Source organism: Schistocerca nitens, chromosome 4 (assembly GCF_023898315.1).
Source record: "Schistocerca nitens isolate TAMUIC-IGC-003100 chromosome 4, iqSchNite1.1, whole genome shotgun sequence".
Lineage (NCBI taxonomy): Eukaryota > Metazoa > Arthropoda > Insecta > Orthoptera > Acrididae > Schistocerca > Schistocerca nitens.
Window position 1 is genome coordinate 240,328,806 of NC_064617.1, and position 18,612 is coordinate 240,347,417.

The 18,612-nt window shown below is 40.3% G+C and overlaps 1 protein-coding gene across 1 annotated transcript in view; it reads left to right on the forward strand.

The window, feature by feature from the left end:
* Positions 1–4,368: 4,368 nt before the first annotated feature.
* Positions 4,369–18,612, forward strand: part of LOC126251970 (reticulon-4-interacting protein 1 homolog, mitochondrial) — an 85,316-nt gene continuing 71,072 nt past the window's right edge. The window contains exon 1 of the mRNA XM_049952735.1: positions 4,369–4,912. Within this exon, the coding sequence (XP_049808692.1) occupies positions 4,633–4,912 (280 nt within the window). The 5' untranslated portion in view covers positions 4,369–4,632. The remainder of the gene's footprint in view (positions 4,913–18,612) is intronic.

Here is an 18,612-nt window from a genome sequence, read left to right on the forward strand (position 1 = left end):
AGTCAGAAGTTTGACGAGAAGACCACTGAACTTTTTAGGCATGTCTTGACTTCCATGTATTTTCTTTTTAATGGAGAATACTACGAACAAACGGAGGGAGTCGCCATGGGTAGCCCACTCTCACCAGTGGTAGCGAATTTGTACATGGAGAACTTCGAGGAGGAAGCCCTGTCGTCATCCATATGGAAACCTACTTGCTTTTTCCGTTACGTGGACGACACGTTCGTCATCTGGCCACATAGTATGGATAAACTCCTTGACCTCCTTACACACCCCAACATCAAATTCACTATGGAGACTGAAACGGAGGGTAAATTACCTTTCCTTGACGTCTTGGTCAAGAGAAGGGCTGACGGCACCCTAGATCATGCGGTGTATCGGAAGACAACGCACACTGATCTGTATTCGCACGCAGACAGCTGCCACCACCCTTCACAGAGGAATGGGGTACTTAAAACTCTAGTGCATAGGGCGCGCAGTATCTCGGACGCAGAGAGTCTACCCCAGGAATTGGAACATCTGAGAACTGTATTTCGAAAAAATGGGTACTCAGAGTGGCAGATTCAACGTGCTCTCCGCCCAACCACTACAGCACAACCTGTTGAGATGGATGAAGTCACGAGGGAGGAGGTAGGCACTGCATTTATTCCATACACAGGCGCACTCTCGGGGAAAATCGCCCGCATTCTGAAGAAACACCGAGTCGGAACTGTGTTTTGTCCTCCGAATAAAACTCGTGCACTGGTGGGGAGCGCCAAAGATGACCTCGGTTTGAGGAAGGCCGGCGTGTACCAGATTCCGTGTCAATGTGGCAAGTCGTATATTGGTCAGACGATGTGTACCGTCGAGGATCGATGCCGTGAACACCAGAGGCACACTCGACTGATGTATCCGAGCAAGTCGGCGGTCGCTGAACATTGTTTGTCGGAAAATCACGCCATGGACTATGACCGCACGAGGATTCTGATACAGACGTCGCGATACTGGGACAGCGTTGTTAGAGAGGCCATCGAAATTCGCAACAACGGCGACCTCATAAACCGTGACTGTGGCTATAATCTTAGCAAGGCTTGGGAACCAGCGATTGGGTTAATCAAGAGTAAATCGAGCAAACGTATAGTTGTGACGACCACGGCGGACAGAGCCATCACACCGACGTCATCTCAGACGCCGTCGCAACCTGTTCCACCACGCGACCGTGGCGCGGGGCGCGGACGGCGGAGGGAGCGCGCCGCGAGCGGAGGGTATTTAAATCGGCCGCCGCGACCGAACCCAGTTCCCTCTGAGCAGCCATAGCGTACGGATCTTCGTGCCGGCACGTTCACAGGAGCTCAGTCCGTCAGTTCACCTGATGATGGCGACATGTATGATCGCCGAAATATTGTACCTGTCGGACACTATAGACCGGCAGCACACCCGTGGATATTTTGATTATCAAATACGCCGGGAGAAACTCAAGAATCTAAGCAGGTTATGTTTATTCCCTTATAAATATTGTCTGATGCCTTTGTATGTATATGCTTTCGCCAGCAAATAAATGTCGATGTTCGCTAGCAAATAAATGTCGATGTTTAGAAATGTTTCACTTCTCAGCACTTTACTACATAATACTGAACAAGAACATATGTTATGAAGTTTACTTTTGTTGTTAATAATCTTTTTTATTGTTAGTTACACAATTCCGATACAATATTCCGACATTTTGTATCACAGATGATAACCTTTATTTCACTGTTTGGTACTGGGCTAAACGAATTGACATGATGTGGTGTGATGGACAGTGTGAATGCACTCTGCCATGACAGCAAGTGTGAATTCGCCTTTCAGTAATGATAAATCTTCAGTTATGAGAGAAAAGGTGAGTCACTCTCAACTGAAACTGAACAACATACAATGTCAACAACAGGAACAGCAGATATGGGCTCAGGTCCAAGACTGCTCGGATCTATGAAAGTGAAGCAGCCTGAATGAATTAAAATTCTACGAAAAATGTTCATCCAAATCAGTTGTGAAGCAGTAATGAAATTAAGTGAGCACCTTATCATGGAAAGATTAGATTTAGTTCTAGCTCCATAGACCCAAAATGAGATGATTCTGTTGGGTGGGGAAAAGTCAGAAAATAAAAAACACAAAACATTTGAGTATAATACTCACTACCCTGATCCTTTACCACGAAGTTGTCAATACATGTGAATACATACCAGTGAAGTGGAACTGCTGATATTCACAGAATTAACACATGAAATACTGTTATGCACCTTTAATAAATTTATCACAGACAAAATACCTAATATTGACTGTCAATATATGTGAATACATACCAGTGAAGTGGAACTGCTGATATTCACAGAATTAACACATGAAATACTGTTATGCACCTTTAATAGATTTATCACAGACAAAATACCTAATCTGTTGTGACCAAGTGTTGTCAAAAATGAAGTCTAAAAGCCATTTTCATTTAAGCTGGTCTAACAATCCATGTTAAGATATTCATCTATAGACTCGAAAGATTTGCCTATCAAAAAGTCTTTCTAACTCTGTTTAAATAATGCTTTATCTGAAATCAAGTTTTTAATGGTTTCTGTCAGTTTATTGAAAATGTGTGTTCCTGAATATGGGAGCCTTTTTGGACCAAGATAAGTGAGTTTAGGTCTTTATGTTGATTGTTCTCATTCCTAGTATTGATACTATGTACTGGTATTGAGCTTTTGGTTGGAAATAGGGATATAGTACTGGCAGCAAATTTCATTAAGGAGTCAATATACTGGGAAGCAATGGTTAGAATACCCCACGCTACTTCCTTCCTGAGACGAGAAAGCGCCTTGTCAACCAAGGACGTTACGGCCGGTCCAGACGCAACGATCTGTCTGTGCAGATATCGGCGCAGATGTCTGTACATGCAGAAGATCGCTCCAAATGTGTTGTGTTCACACGACACAAACTCCAATTTACTACTCGCCTGCCATCTGTCGGTGTAGAAAAGAAATATCAGTGGCAAGCGACTACGCTCGCCGAAAACGTCAGAAGTTTAATTAATTTATTTTGAAATTTAGGAACTGAAGAAATTCTGTTGTGGTCTGTGTTCGCAACTTGTGTTGCAAAAAACATTCAGACAAAACACAGGAAACAGAGAGAGCGGTCAAAATGGTATACATAAAGCGAAAGCATTTTTCGCACGTACATTTACTCCGAGAGTTGCAGGGCCACCCTAACGACTGGTGTAATTATTTACAGATGGATGTCGAAACTTATAATTGTCGTAACCTCTCATATTATACGAAGTAATACTTGAATGAGAAGAGTAATTTCTCTCCATGAACGGCTGACGGTGACATTAAGATTCCTGGCAACAGGAAGGAGCTATAAGGACTTTAAATTTTCAACTGCAATTTCTTAACAAGCATTGACTGAAATTATACTCAACACAAGTGAAGCTATTTACGCTGTCCTGAAGGATGAGTTCATGAAGGCAAGTCAAATACATTAATTCTGTTAGCCGGCCGGAGTGGCCGAGCGGTTCTAGGCGCTACAGTCTGGAACCGCGTGACTGCTATGGTCGCAGGTTCGAATCCTGCCTCGGGCATGGATGTGTGTGATGTCCTTAGGTTAGTTAGGTTTAAGTAGTTCTAAGTTCTAGGGGACTGATGACCACAGATGTTAAGTCCCATAGTGCTCAGAGCCATTTGAACCAATTCTGTTGAGTTACAAATAATATTTTTGCTGATGAAGAATCACAATATTTTTGCTGTTTTAGACGTGTTTGAATCACAAAATACCACAAACGTGGCTGGTATATTTCATCCACTCCAACACCAGATCATCGAGATTTTTGAACTTTTGATAATTATTTACAGTAAACAGTCCACAACGAATTTTATTATTACCGTTTCGCCGGTGCGTCAACTTTTCGTAATTTTTCAATTAATGCATTGTATGCAGCTGTCTTCTTGTTCCTGTCACAGTACTCTTTACTTTTAATCTTCCACAAACATGGGTCATTTCTATAAAGTTCAATGAATTTACTGATAAACTGTCTAGAACACTGACGAGCGTCAGCCATTCTAATGCTCCGTGTGCACAAAGACAAACACTAGACTGAACAAGCAGCTGTTTCGCGCCAGATTTGTGTCGATCTCCTGTCCACAAGCTCCAAATTGTCTGCGCAGATCGTTGGTCTTTCACGCACATGTGGTTTGAACCCACAGATTTGAGACGATTCGCTCAAACCTCCATTTCCAACTTCGAGGTTTACACACATCTCATGTCGGTGCAAATCTCCTGTACACACGCAATGATCTGTCTGCGCAGATGTGTTGTGCACAGACTTTTGCGCAGACAGATCGTTGCGTGCGGCCGGGCCTTTAGAATTTCACCGTTTTCTACACAGACACCACTGGAACATATCAGTAAATTATCCTCTTTGACGCAACAACTTTGTTGTCTGCTAATAATGTCAAAATAGACGCGTTACGTAATGGGAAAGAGGGGCGCGGGTGATTCGCGTGCTTAACAGTGCAAAACTGATTTCTGCAGAGTGGATGTGCATCATTGTATCATAACACCGGGAGTAAATATTTGCGTTATATATATGAGAAACAACGCAGAAATATTTTAAAAAAGCAGACCAGAATGCCGTTAAAAACAGCCGTAGCTCTCAGCCGACTTTCAAGAGTTTATTGCTTTCACCAAAGAATTAGAAGTGTAGCATACTATTCAACAGCTCCTAATATTGATATTCAAGAGACTCCAGAAACGCGAGAAAGTCAGTGTTGGCAAATACATTCCTATGGCGGTGTGGAAGAATTAAAACTTTCAAACCTGACGAGACCTCCAAAAGTACAGAAGCCGGATGAAGTTATCGTGAAGGTGCACGCCGCATCAGTCAATCCGATTGATGTTGCAATGCTGGGTGAGTGACTCCTGTGTTATTCGCCTTTTGGTCGTTATTGGCTCAGAAATAAATCTCAGGGTGACACACAGTTTTGACTTACATAACTGTGTACGATTTGATGGAAGCTCAGTTATTGTTAGATTTCAAGCAGTGTGTATTCAATTTACATGTCTTACCGTAATTTGCAGTGGAAATCGTCATTTAATTGCAGTTGTTTTGCTATTTAAATGTTTTAAAATAACTGATGCTATAGGAGATAGGGAAAAAACGAAATATATTGAAATACAATGCAGGAATCGCATATCTTACAAAATTGTATTTTTTTTACCAGACATAAAAAACTTCTTAGATAGTTCGAAACAAAGATTTCACATGGAACTTTTCAACAGCTTTGCAATCACGATTTGCCACACCTCTGAAAGAAAACTGCTGAGGCATGTGATGTATTAGCCAGTTATTGTGCATTATATATATTGTACGTGCACACTTTTAGCAAAATATGACTTTTATTATCAAAGAAATTTTAGAAGTTTTAATGCAATAACATTGAACTGTCAGAAAAAAAACTTTTGTAATATTATTTCACATGATAGAATAATTTAGTGGGCAAAATTAATAAGAATATCCAGGAAAAAACATATAGAGGCAATTTGCCTTCTCATACAGTGTCATATTCTGCTTTGTATGTTGTCGGCTATTGGAAAAGTGTCTCACAAAACTCACTGTATCCTTTTGGGACATGTTTTCAAAGTTTTTTCATGTCCTCCACTTTTCTTATTATTGGTGGAGTATTAAAAGTGATATATGCTTTTCCATAAGTAATTTTATTTTCCTTAGGAATACCTCTACATGTTGTCCCATGTTCTGTAATGCCTGGGCCACCATTTCTTGATAGCTAGAGTATCATCTAAACTTACCAAATTGATGGAGAAACTCTTTCTGTGCGTTTTTCAACAAACTAACTCTTCTCAGCATTGTGACATTATAAGCGGCAAATCTGCTGTGCAACCGAAGGGATAACGGAAGCGTCCGATTCCACCCCTCTGCTTTGACCATTGACGTCACCAGTATGGCGGAAACGACCATTCACAACAACTCCTATACCGCTCCCATGACGTCACCACGCAAACATGACAACAAACACGAAAATAAATCGAAAAACCACCAAACAGACATTCCTCAAATAAAAATAAAAAATAAAAAAAATGAAACTAACAGGACAACTGGGGGAAATTGGACCTTTTTGGGTGAGGACAAACTAAATATAAACACATGCCACGACAAGAAACACTAAAATAACAAGACCCCACAACCTTCCCAAATTCCACTACACACAAAATCCACTGGAATCGATCACTTCTATTGACCTATAAGGTCAACAGCAACTACTGATACCACACTATAAATCTCAAAACTTTCATCACCACCACCACCACACTTACTCCTAACAAAAAAAAAAAAACCTTGAAAATCGAAATTGGAATCGAACACTTGTTTTAACGTATATAGGTCAACAACAACAACAACAATCGATACCAAGCCAGCCATAGCCACAACCACACCTTACAACCAAACACTTCCGTAAAGTCATATAAGTCAACAGCAAAACAAAATACCAAGTCACCAATACAAACAACTCACAAACACCCCACCAACCATAAAAAAAAAAAAAAAAAAGAAAAGAAAAGCACAGAAGAAACAAGAAACATCAACTCACTACTCGCAAGCTCCAGCGCAGCCATCTAGGACACACACACACACACACACACACACACACACACACACACACACAAAAACCACAACCAAATAAAACTCCCACCCCACCCACAACCCAAGCCCCCCCCCCCCCCGCCCCTACAACTCAACAACAACTGTAACAAAAAAAAATCGTCTACACAAAATCAAGAAAAACCACCACACATACCTCTATAAACTGCACCAACAACTAACCAGCCCCCCTCCCCCACCCACCCGTAAAGCCGCAGCCACCACCCCCAACCCAACACCAAACTAACCCACAACCTTAGGCCTATACATCGTACTTACCGCCCTTACAAAAAACCCTAAAAATACAATAACCCTCAGATGCTCTTCCACCAACAGTACTCATCTAGATGAGACTGAAGGTTAGAAGAGCGCCTCTTCCGCCTCCCAATCACTGACTTAACTGCCACCCAAAACCCCTCTATAGTATTCATACAAGCTCCTGTCTTTTAATTCTTAAACTCAATGCTGTGGCTCACTACTAGATGATTGTACACCTGCTGACACAACTCCCTATAAGAAGAAAATGTGCCTGAAACCATAGTGGTACCCTCTTCAGTAAAATCGTCTATCAATCCCACTAATTCCCTTTTTGTCTGGCCCTCCAAAACCCGAAATACACATTCTGAAAACCCACCCCTCGATACCACAGCCCCTCACATCCATAAACTAACCAAAGACTTACACTTCCCATACTTTCTCTTCCCAAACTGCGACTCATCAATTTCCACAACACCAGGCCCACCCAACCTACCTCTGTACTTAAGGTACAGGGTAGTCCATTGATCGTGACCGGGCCAAATATCTCACGAAATAAGCGTCAAACAAAAAAACTACAAAGAATGAAACTTGTCTAGCTTGAAGGGGGAAACCAGATGGCGCTATGGTTGGCCCACTAGATGGCGCTGCCTTAGGTCAAATGGATATCAACAATTTTTTTTTTTAAATAGGAACCCCCCATTTTTTATGACATATTCGTGTAGTACGTAAAGAAATATGTATGTTTTAGTTGGACCACTTTTTTCGCTTTGTGATACATGGCGCTGTAATGGTCACAAACGTATGGCTCACAATTTTAGACAAACAGTTGGTAACTGGTAGGTTTTTTAAATTAAAATACAGAATGTAGGTATGTTTGAACATTTTACTTCGGTTGTTCCAATGTAATACATGAACCTATGTGAACTTATAATTTCTGAGAAAGCATGCTGTTACAGAGTGATTACCTGTAAATAACACATTAATGCAGTACAATGCGCTGACACATGTTGTCAAGCGTTGTCGGTGAATCACACAGAAAGAAATCTGGGGACGTCAGATCCGGTGAATGGGCGGCCATGTTATGGAGCTTCGACGACCAATCCACCTGTCATGAAATATGCTATTCAATACTGCTTCAACCGCATGTGAGCTATGTGCCGAACATCCATCATGTTGGATATACATCGCCATTCTGTCATGCAGTGAAATGTCTTGTAGTAACATCGGTAGAACATTACGTAGGAAATCAGCATACATTGCACCATTTAGATTGCCATCGATAAAATGGGGGCCAATTATCCTTCCTTCAATAATGCCGCATCAATCATTAACTCGCCAAGGTCACTGATGTTCCACTTGTCACAGCCAATGTGGATTTTCCGTTGCCCAATAGTGCATATTATGCCGGTTTACATTACCGCTGTTAGTGAATGACGCTTCGTCGCTAAATAGAGCGTGTGCAAAATATCTGTCATCATCCCATAATTTCTCTTGTGCCCAGTGGCAGAACTGTACACGATGTTCAAAGTCGTTGCCACGCAATTCCGGGTGCCTAGAAATATGGTATGGGTGCAATCAATGTTGATGTAGCATTCTCAACACTGGCGTTTTTGAGATTCCCGATTCTCATGCAATTTCTATGCTACTGACGTGCAGATTAGCTGCGATAGCAGCTAAATTACCTACTTGGGCATCATCGTTTGTTGCAGGTCATGGTTGATGTTTCACATGTGGCTGAACACTTCCCGTTTCCTTAAATAATGTAACTATCCTGTGAACGGTCCAGACACTTGGATGATGTCATCCAGGATACCGAGCAGCATACATAGCACACGCCCGTTGGGCATTTTGATCACGATAGCCATACATCAACACGATATCGATCTTTTCCGCAATTGGTGAACGGTCTATATTAACACGGGTAATGTATCACAAAGCAGATACCGTCCGCACTGGTGGAATGTTATGTGGTACCATGTACTTATACGTTTGTGACTATTACAGCGCCATCTATCACAAAGCAAAAAGAGTGGTCCAACTAAAACATTCATATTTCTTTACGTACTACACGAATATGTAATAAAAAGTGGGGGTTCCTATTTTCAAAAATGCAGTTGATATCCATTTGACCTATGGCAGCACCATCTAGCAGGCCAACCATAGCGCCATCTGGTTTTCCCCTTCAAGGTAGACGACTTTTGTTATTTGTAGTTTTTTTGTTTGATGCTTATTTCGTGAGATATTTGGCCCGGTCACTATCAATGGGCCACCCTGTATATGCAGAACATACCTCATGACAATAAGAATACCAATCAAGCATCGTTCTCTCACACAGACACACCTCGTGTGCACAGAAACTGTGAGAGGATTTATAACAAAAATGATACGTCATTAGCACAATTTCTCGCATGCCCAACCTAGAATTATCAAACCAGGAACCTCACCTAATGGAGCACCGTAAGTTATCCTTATTACATCTCCACATATAGCTGTCAGACGCTGGAACTTTAGTAAGCCTCATTTCTTCACGACACAGTGAACACTTCACGACTTCAGCCAACAGACCGAATAGCTGATTAGAGACAAGCACTGTCCCCCATCATCGCCGACAACCGAATACTGTTCGCCTTGTCAGTCATATCCATACCTACCAAAGACATAAACAAAGCAATTTACCAAAATTCAGTCACAACGAATAGAAAAAAAAATAATGTCAACATAACAAAACCAAAATTTTTAACTCGCTGAAAAATATTCTGCTGAAAGCACAGTCACCGCCGATAACACACACATGCAATGCTACCACATTAATGAACCCCATATGCCACATAACACGCTACCCCTAAACACACCACCAGAAAGTACCACCAACCGCAACAATACGCCACCTATAAACACGCCACACATACAAACTAAACAAAAAAATCACCTAACACACAAACACACCACCAGAGACCACCACTGATCCATCAAAACAACACCCACAAACACGCCACTCTCACAAGCTAAACTCCGCACTGTCGTGACATCACACATCACAACAGCCGTATGTCACGGGTCAACGCCGACGGTTGGAATCGTACGCTTCCGTTGACCCCAACTGAACTATAGGTTGCAGAAAGGATATATTTGCTTTGCAGAAATGAACTACTATACTCAGTATGTCCATTCTGCATCTTTAATGACAATCAACAGCCAGATAAGTCATATTCCAGTGGGTATATGTGACATTTGTGCACAGTGGATAGTGTTGCACTCCAACTAATGTTTGAATTTTCTAATTTTGTTAGGTATGCCCTTTTTGCACCTTGTAGTTCAAGTAGTTTTGACAATAATGATTTTGTGTGTGTGAGCGCTCATGTCTGCACATGCTCTCTTTGCAGTAAAGATCTACTCAGGCTTACCATATGTCTAGGATTAGCTTGCACAGTCCTGGTATTTTAGTTCTGTCCAGGGTTACAAAAGTGTCTGGGGTTTAAGAATTTTACAACTGGTGAGGATATTTTTTTTAAATTTTGGAACTGTCGTGGAATTGATTTGAATTCAGTTAGAACGTACAATATGGTGATATCCATGTATAAGGACTGAGTTCTTTGGATACTGTTTGGTGACACATGCTTATTGTATGTGCTCTGAAAAAAATTAGATAATAAATCAAAAAAAGTCCAGTATATTTAATAGTATTTATTTAGTGGTATTAAGTAGTATACCCAAAATGCTTACCTTGATACTGAGCAAGTTTGCTGCATTTTTTTTTTTTTACGTCTTCAGGGGCAGCCTAACTGATACCATCACAAACACATCTGTGAAGTCGGAGCCTTCATCCACAGCCCAGTCTACCAACACTGTTTTACCAATTCTAAAATTAAACTAAACTCCTTCTAAACAGACCTTGAAGGCCCAATGGTACTGATCGACCACTGTGTCATCCTCAGCCCACAGGTGTCACTGGATGCAGATGTGGAGAGGCATGTGGTCAGCACACCACTCTCCTGACTATTATCAGTTTTCTTGACTGGAGCTGCTAATTCACAATCAAGTAGCTCCCAAATTGACCTCACAAGGGCTGAGAGTGCAGTCCACTTGCCAACAACACTCAACAGACTGGATGGTCACCCATCCAGATATTAGCCAAGCCTGACAGTGCGTAACTATGGTGATCTGATGGAAAGCAGTGTTACCACTGTGGCAAGACCATTGGCTTCACCAATTCATAGTGAGTCCACTAGAAATTTTAACATCAAGTAGCCTACTTTTTGGCCTACAAGGAAATTATTATGCCTTACCCAGGTTTGAAGCTATTTTTAGGTTGCATGGCCTCGTGTCCAACTGAGACCAGTTTACCAGGGTTGTATCACAATTAGATCTTAATGTAATTGAACAGTCTTACTGTGCATTTAAAGAAACAGTGCTCCAATGCTTTGTTTTCACACCAGAAATTTGCCTACAGAAAGTTGTTGATGGTGACAGCAGGTGATTCCCCATTTCAGATTCTTCTCTCAATTTGTGCACTCACAGGTAATGAACTGCTGGCTGACACTTAGTTAAAGATTTTTTGCATGCGCAGGCTCTCACAAAATGGCAGGGCGGTTCTTCCAGCCTTTACTGCAATCTGGCTATTGAAAAACTGGCGATGAAAGCTGACACAATTGCTATTGCATGTGCTGACAGTAACAGTTGTGCCACCATTAAAGAGGCTATAGATGGCAGCCCTGAACTGCACATGAATGCTACAGGCCATGCAGATGCATGCCAGTTGCAGAAGACATCAACAGAGCCATCTGTATGAGCTTACATGCCTAAATGCCAAGTTAAACAGACAAAATTCTGAGTCTACTGCTCATGCAAGAAATAAGTTTCAACTCTCTCACATGGGATGTTGGTACCATAACCATTTTGGGGTGTCAGCAAGACAGTTCACCAAGCTCACTCGTATCCAAACGTGACCGAGTGCCAATATGCACACGTGCTCATTAGTCTTGGTCACAGCACGTACAATACTACTCAACTGCCACAGTTACTTATGTTGCTGGTTCTGCAAGACTGATCATTAAAAACTAGTTACCACAAGCTGTGTTCTTGACTGATATGAAATCAGAGATTAGTGTTACTCCTCCAACTGAGAGTGGTTTGAAACATGTTACTAAAATGGCTATTTTAACAGCAGCTAATAATTCTCCTGTCAAAACCTTTGGTAAACAAATTTAACAAAGGCCCTGGAGAATGATTTTTCTGCTACTTGGTATTTTATTGTTGCTGATGTTTCTGGACCTATTATTGTTGCTGATTTCTTGCCTCATTTTTTTCTGGTACCAGACTTGATGAATAAGTGTCTTATTAAAGGACCATCATGTGTTTAACTTCCAACTTGGAATTGGCTCAATGTCCATGCCATGGACTGCACAAAGATTTCTGGACCAACTGCGTCGGTACAACACACCGAGTTGCACTCATCCGCATGCGGAATGCGCACTCATGCATTATGCAAGAAGACATTGCTTTCTTCTGTATGCATAGCAGCACAAATTTCAGACTTGGATGCACAGTGTCCCACACTTGACGCTCAAATTGTGAAATGTTCGGAAATGTGGCATGAAGAAAATGACTTGACAACTTAGCTACGAGAGGAAAATCAGCTCTTGCGAGTTTGAGCAGACCAAGTGCAAATGCCTTTGAAGTAGGTGCACCAAAAATTATTACAGTCAGATGGAGCAGCTGCCATGCGATCAAAGACCTGCCATCCCCCCTCCCTCTCCTGAAGCTCTGCAGGTGGCAGGCAATGATCTCGGCCAGCTGCTGCTGAAGTCTCTTCCTGTGCCAACTGACTCAACATTTGCAATGGAGAGGCGTTGCCATTCTACTCTCCATCACATCAAAACTACACCAGAATTGCTGGTGGTTAGTAGACGTTGTCACCTGCCTCCGGAAAAGTTGCATACTGCTTGACAAGAGGTTGATAGGATGATTAGTGATGGTTCTGTTTCTTGCTTCACGAGTGCTTGGTCTTCTTCCCTAAAAAAAAAAAAAAAATTGAATATGGAGAATCTGTGTGGGGATTATCGAGCTTTGAACTCTTGTATAGTCCCTGATAGGTGCCCTGTCTCTAATGTATCTGACTTTAGCAGTAACTTGTCTGGTGCACAATTTTTTACTGTTCTGGATTGTGCTAAGGCTTTAGCACAGATTCTTATGCCCTCCCCCCCCCCCTCCCCCCTGCCAAAGATATTATGAAGACTGCTATTACTGCACCTTTCAGGTTATTCAAAAATACAAACTTTTGAAATTGTGTAATGACAGTAACAATGGACATGTTTATCGCATAGTATGCACAGGAGAATTTTCTGTCGCACATAAAAGAAAGGATGCTGTTACAGGTCATATGAAAACAGCTTAACATAGGAATGCCTTTAATGTCACTGCTTCACCAAACATAAGAGATTTTTAAAGCCAAAAATGGAAGAACAGTGATCTGGAAGGTGCTGCTTAAGACTCTACATTTCTGGCATTATGGAAGTGACCGTAGCTTTGACCCATGACGTCAAGATGGCAACCACCCCTACTTCCAGCACGTACAATATGGCAACCATAACGTCACTATATACACATGTGAATAGCAATGAAAATGAAAGAGAATATTTCTCTCCAGCAATAAAATGAAACTAATGGGACAACCATGGGAAGTATGGGTTTTAGGACAGGGCAAGCTAAATATATGACAATATGAAAAACAGCGCAATCCCAAAACAAATTTTATTCACAAAATTCAACATACAATTCCCAACATATGATATAATACTACAATCATAAAAACCACTGGAATCATACATTTCACTTGACCCGTATAGCTCAAATGAAGCCCTCCTCAAAACGCAGTATCAGAAAATTCCATTAATCTATATAGCTCCAACAAAGCCAATGATACCACAACCCCACACACAATTTGAAAACCCAAAACCCCGACATTTACTTAACCAATTAAAATACAAACAGAAGGCTATACACCAAAACAAACGAAACACAAATAATGCATTAAAAATATTTCTACCAACCAAAAACCCGATGAATACAACTTGGTTGAACACCCCCCCCCCCCCCCCCCACACACACACACACAAACAACCAACAAAAATGAAACAAAATCCTCCAAACAACCCTAACCTTCCATTTCCACCCCACTCCCATTCTCCTTTCACCAACCCACTTAATACCACTCCTAAATACAACATCCACAAAGAAATAGAACAAACAGAAACTAAAACCGTTCACAAATTACAAAACAAAAAAAAACCAAAACAGTTGCCAGAAAATAAAGCATAGTAACACCCCAAAGATGTAAAGACGAAAGATGATAAAAATAATACGTAAGTACAACCATGTCGCTGGCTGCCAACCTAGAGCTCTTGAACCATGTCCCACATCAGATAGATCACTAAATATGGCTTAAGTCTAGATCAGTGCCAGCGGCTGTCACGGCCGAGCTTATCTATTGCTTATAGGTTGGCAACACATCAGTTTTATGTAGCCAGTGCAGTGATACTTTTAAATGAGCAATGGGACGTGAGAACATACGCAGTGTATTTGTAGTGCCAAAAATGAAACTTTTTTTTGCACTAGTGAGTTTAGAGAGAAGTACTCTGCGTCAGCAAGTGGTATGAAGTGTAGTGCTTTAACAGATTTAGTATCCACCTGCCTCCTCCCATGATTTAATGAAAAACACTGATCCATCTACCTCCTTCCATGATTTAATTACAAAACATTGATCAACTTATTCAGTATGCTCATGCAGTTTGATTGCGTATCAACACAGAGCAGAGAAATATTTCACTGCTTTTTCAATTACATCATGGGTTGTGGTGCTGTCCTTGCATTACATTTATAATCTTGTTTACAGCAATATTTCAGTTTCTCTTCCAAATGTATTCAGAAGAAATTGTATGTTTGCTGCTGTCTCATTGGCTGCACAATACACACAGCTGACACATTTTCTTTTGTTCCCATCATACCTCATTGCATGTGCTGACAACATTCCTGTGTGAAACACATAAGTACGCCACTGGCCCTATTCTAGACTTTTACCTCAAGTATTGTCATGGTGACACCACCACATATGTAGGCCCCTGGTCCAAGAAGTCTGGAGTCTGGTCAACTTCATTCTCTCATTACAGATATAGCCAAACCTTTGCAAAAACCTTATCAACGCCATATCATCACCCAGTGCAACCCAGAGTGAATAACTACTAATTTTTCCATCATATCCATCTCTTAACAAAAACACTATTACATTTAAGTTCCTAAAAAAACACACAACACTAATAATATGTAACACATTCATGAAGGCATAAACCCCCAAAATAGTAAATCAACGTAACTCACTAACAATCAGCACTCTCTTCCAACAACTACTCCACAGAATGATTACATAAAGTCAAATTACTGAATACCACACATAACACACACAACATCTTCAAACACGAAGATCAGTTACAAGAGCACGACATCAAATACTACAAAACACCATCTACAAACACAACTTTGATTTCATAAGGAACCATTTTGCACAGTGGCTGTATGCTATTATAAGGAAGATTAGGAACACGGCAGTCTATCACAAACCTGTTGGTTTGTTATGATTCTTGACTATCCAGATTTCAGTTTTAAATGGCCATTTTAGTGCTAAAATACAAGGAAATTACAGAATCAGAATTGATTTACACAAAAATTTACTTGAACATTAAGAAAAATACCACATTATCCAATAGCAGGTAATCCATTTGAGTGAGTTACAATCCAGCAAACTCACAGCAGTACATGTCATACGTCTTAACCTGTCTTTAGGCAGATGGAAACTGAGGTAGTTGTTTACAGTAAGTATAGCAACCTCAGTTTGATCATGTAATGCAATTAATGCCCCATATAATAAGAAATAACTAACCCAATTTTGTTTCAATGTAGTAATTTAAAACTCTGTTTTTATAAATAAAACCAGCAATGTTTATCTGCCCATCACTTTTAAATACATAAAAAAATGCCAGCTTACAATGTTTTTGTTCATATATTAGTGGTGAAGTTATCTACCATACCTTACACAAACAGCATAAATGGGTTCCTACAATTGTCCTATACAGAATTATTATATCACTTTAGAAATCAAAATTTTTGCAGATTGTCTTGATAAAATAAAGGTACATACCCATTTGAAATATTTCAAAAGGTAACCCTAGCGTAGTCATTCGTATTGTAGTGATTAAGTGATCCACTCCATAATTACAATAAAATGCCATTCAAATAGTTTTTATAAAGATTTGTTAACATAATATTAAAATACTGAAGATCAACAAGATAAGCCTAATTTAACCAGGCCATTTAATAAAAGATACAAATGTCCTCTACTGATGTAAATTTTATATGTAATGTATAGTGTACCTCCAATTGCAGTACACTGCTTGCAAAGAACGTTTTAACAAATTGCCCCTAAGGCTAATAGTTTAACAGTATTTTACTTGTTTGATTGTGAAACTGTTGCAGCACTGGATATTGTTATTATTGTGGTCTTCAGTTCAAAGAATGGTTTGATGCAGCTCTCCATGCTACTCTATCCTGTGCAATCCTCTTCATGTCTGAATAACTACTGCAATCTACATCTTCTTGAATCTGCTTACTTTATGCATCTCTTGGTCTCCCTCTAAAATTTTTATCTCCGACACTTCCCTCCAATACTAAATTGGCGATCCGTTGATGTCTCAGAACGTGTCCTATCAACTGATCCCTTCTTTTGGTCAAGTTGTGCCACAAATTTCTTGTCTCCCCAGTCCTACTCAGTACTTCCTCATTAGTTATGTGATGACCCATCTAATCTTTAGCATTCTTCTGTAGAACCACATTTTGAAAGCCTGTATTCTCTTTTTATGAAAACTGTTTATTGTCCATGTTTTGCTTCCATACATGGTTACACTGCAGACAGATACCTTCAGAAAAGACTTCCTAATACCTAAATCTATGTTCGATGTTAACAAATCAGAAATGCTTTTACTGCCATTGCCAGTCTACATTTTATATTCTCTCTGCTTCAGCCATCATCAGTTATTTTGCTGCCCAAATAGCAAAATAACAAAACTCATCTACTACTTTGTCTCGTTTCCTAATCTGATTCCCTTAGCATCACCTGATTTAATTCGACTATATTCCATTATTCTTGTTTTGCTGCTGTTGATTTTCATCTTATATCCTATTTTAAAAACTGTCCGTTCCATTCAGCTGCTCTTCCAAGTTCTTTGCTGTCTCTGGCAGAATTACAATGTCATCGGCAAAACCTCAAAGTTTTTATTTCTTCTCCCCGGAGTTTAATAACGATTTAAGATTTTTCTTTGATTTCCTTTACCACTAGTTCAATGTACAGATTGAATAACATCACAGAGAGGCTACAACCCTGGCTTACTCCTTTCTCAATCACTTCCTCCCTTTCCTGGCCCTCTGCTCTTATTACTTCCATCTGGTTTCTATACAAGTTGAAAATAGCATTTCGTTCCCTGCATTTACCCCTGCTACCTTCAAAATTACAAACAGTATATGCCATTGAACATTGTCAAAACCTTTTTCAAGTCTACAAATGCTACAAATTGACACTTACCTTAACCTGTATTCTACAACGAGCCATAGGGTCAGTATCGCCTTCCATGTTCCTACATTTCTCCAGAGTCCAAACTGATCTTGTCTGAGGTCTTCTGTCAGTTTTTACATTCTTCTGTAAAAAATTCGTATTAGTGTCTTGTATCTATGACTTATTAAACTGATAATTTGGTAATTTTCACACCTGTCATCAGTTGCTTTCTTTGGAATTGGAATTACAACATTCTTCTTGAAGTCTGAGAGTATTTCACCTGTCTCATACATCTTGCACATGAGATGGAAGAGTTTTGTCATGGTTGCCTCTCCCAAGGTTATTGGTAGTTCTTACGGAATGTTGTCTTCTCCGAGGGTCTTGCTTTGCCTTAGATCTTCCAGAGCTTTGTCAAATTATTCTCACAGTGTCATATCTCCCATCTTGTCTTCATCTATGTCCACTTCCCTCTCCTATAATATTGCTTTCAGGTTCATCTCCATTGTACAGACCATCTGTAAACTCCTTCCATCTTTCAGCTTTCCCTTCTTTGCTTAGAACTTGTTTACCGTATGAGTTGATATTCATATGGCTGCTTCTCTTTTCCCTAAAGGCCTCTTTAATTTTCCTGTAGGCAGTATCTATCTTTCCCGTAGTGAAATATGCTTCTAAATTATTACGTTTGTCCTCTAGCCATTCCTGCTTAGCTATTTTGCACTTCCTGTCCATCTCATTTTTCAGATGATTGTATTCCCTTTTGCGTGCTTCATTTGCTGCATTTTTAAATTTTCTCTTTTCATCAGTTAAATTCAGTATCCCATGTGTAATCCAAGGATTCCTACCAATCTTTGTCTTTCTACCTATTTGATCCTCTGCTGCCTTCACTATTTTCTCTCTTAAAGCTACTGTATTCCTTTCCCCTGTTCTAGTCAACCATTGCCTGATGCTCCCTCTGAAGCTCTCAACAACCTCTGGTTCTTACAACTTATCCAGGTCCCATCTCCTTATCTTCCTACCTTTTCCCAGTTTTTTCAGTTTTAATCTATAGTTCATAACCAATAACCTGTGGTCAGAGTCCACATCTGCCCCTGGAAAT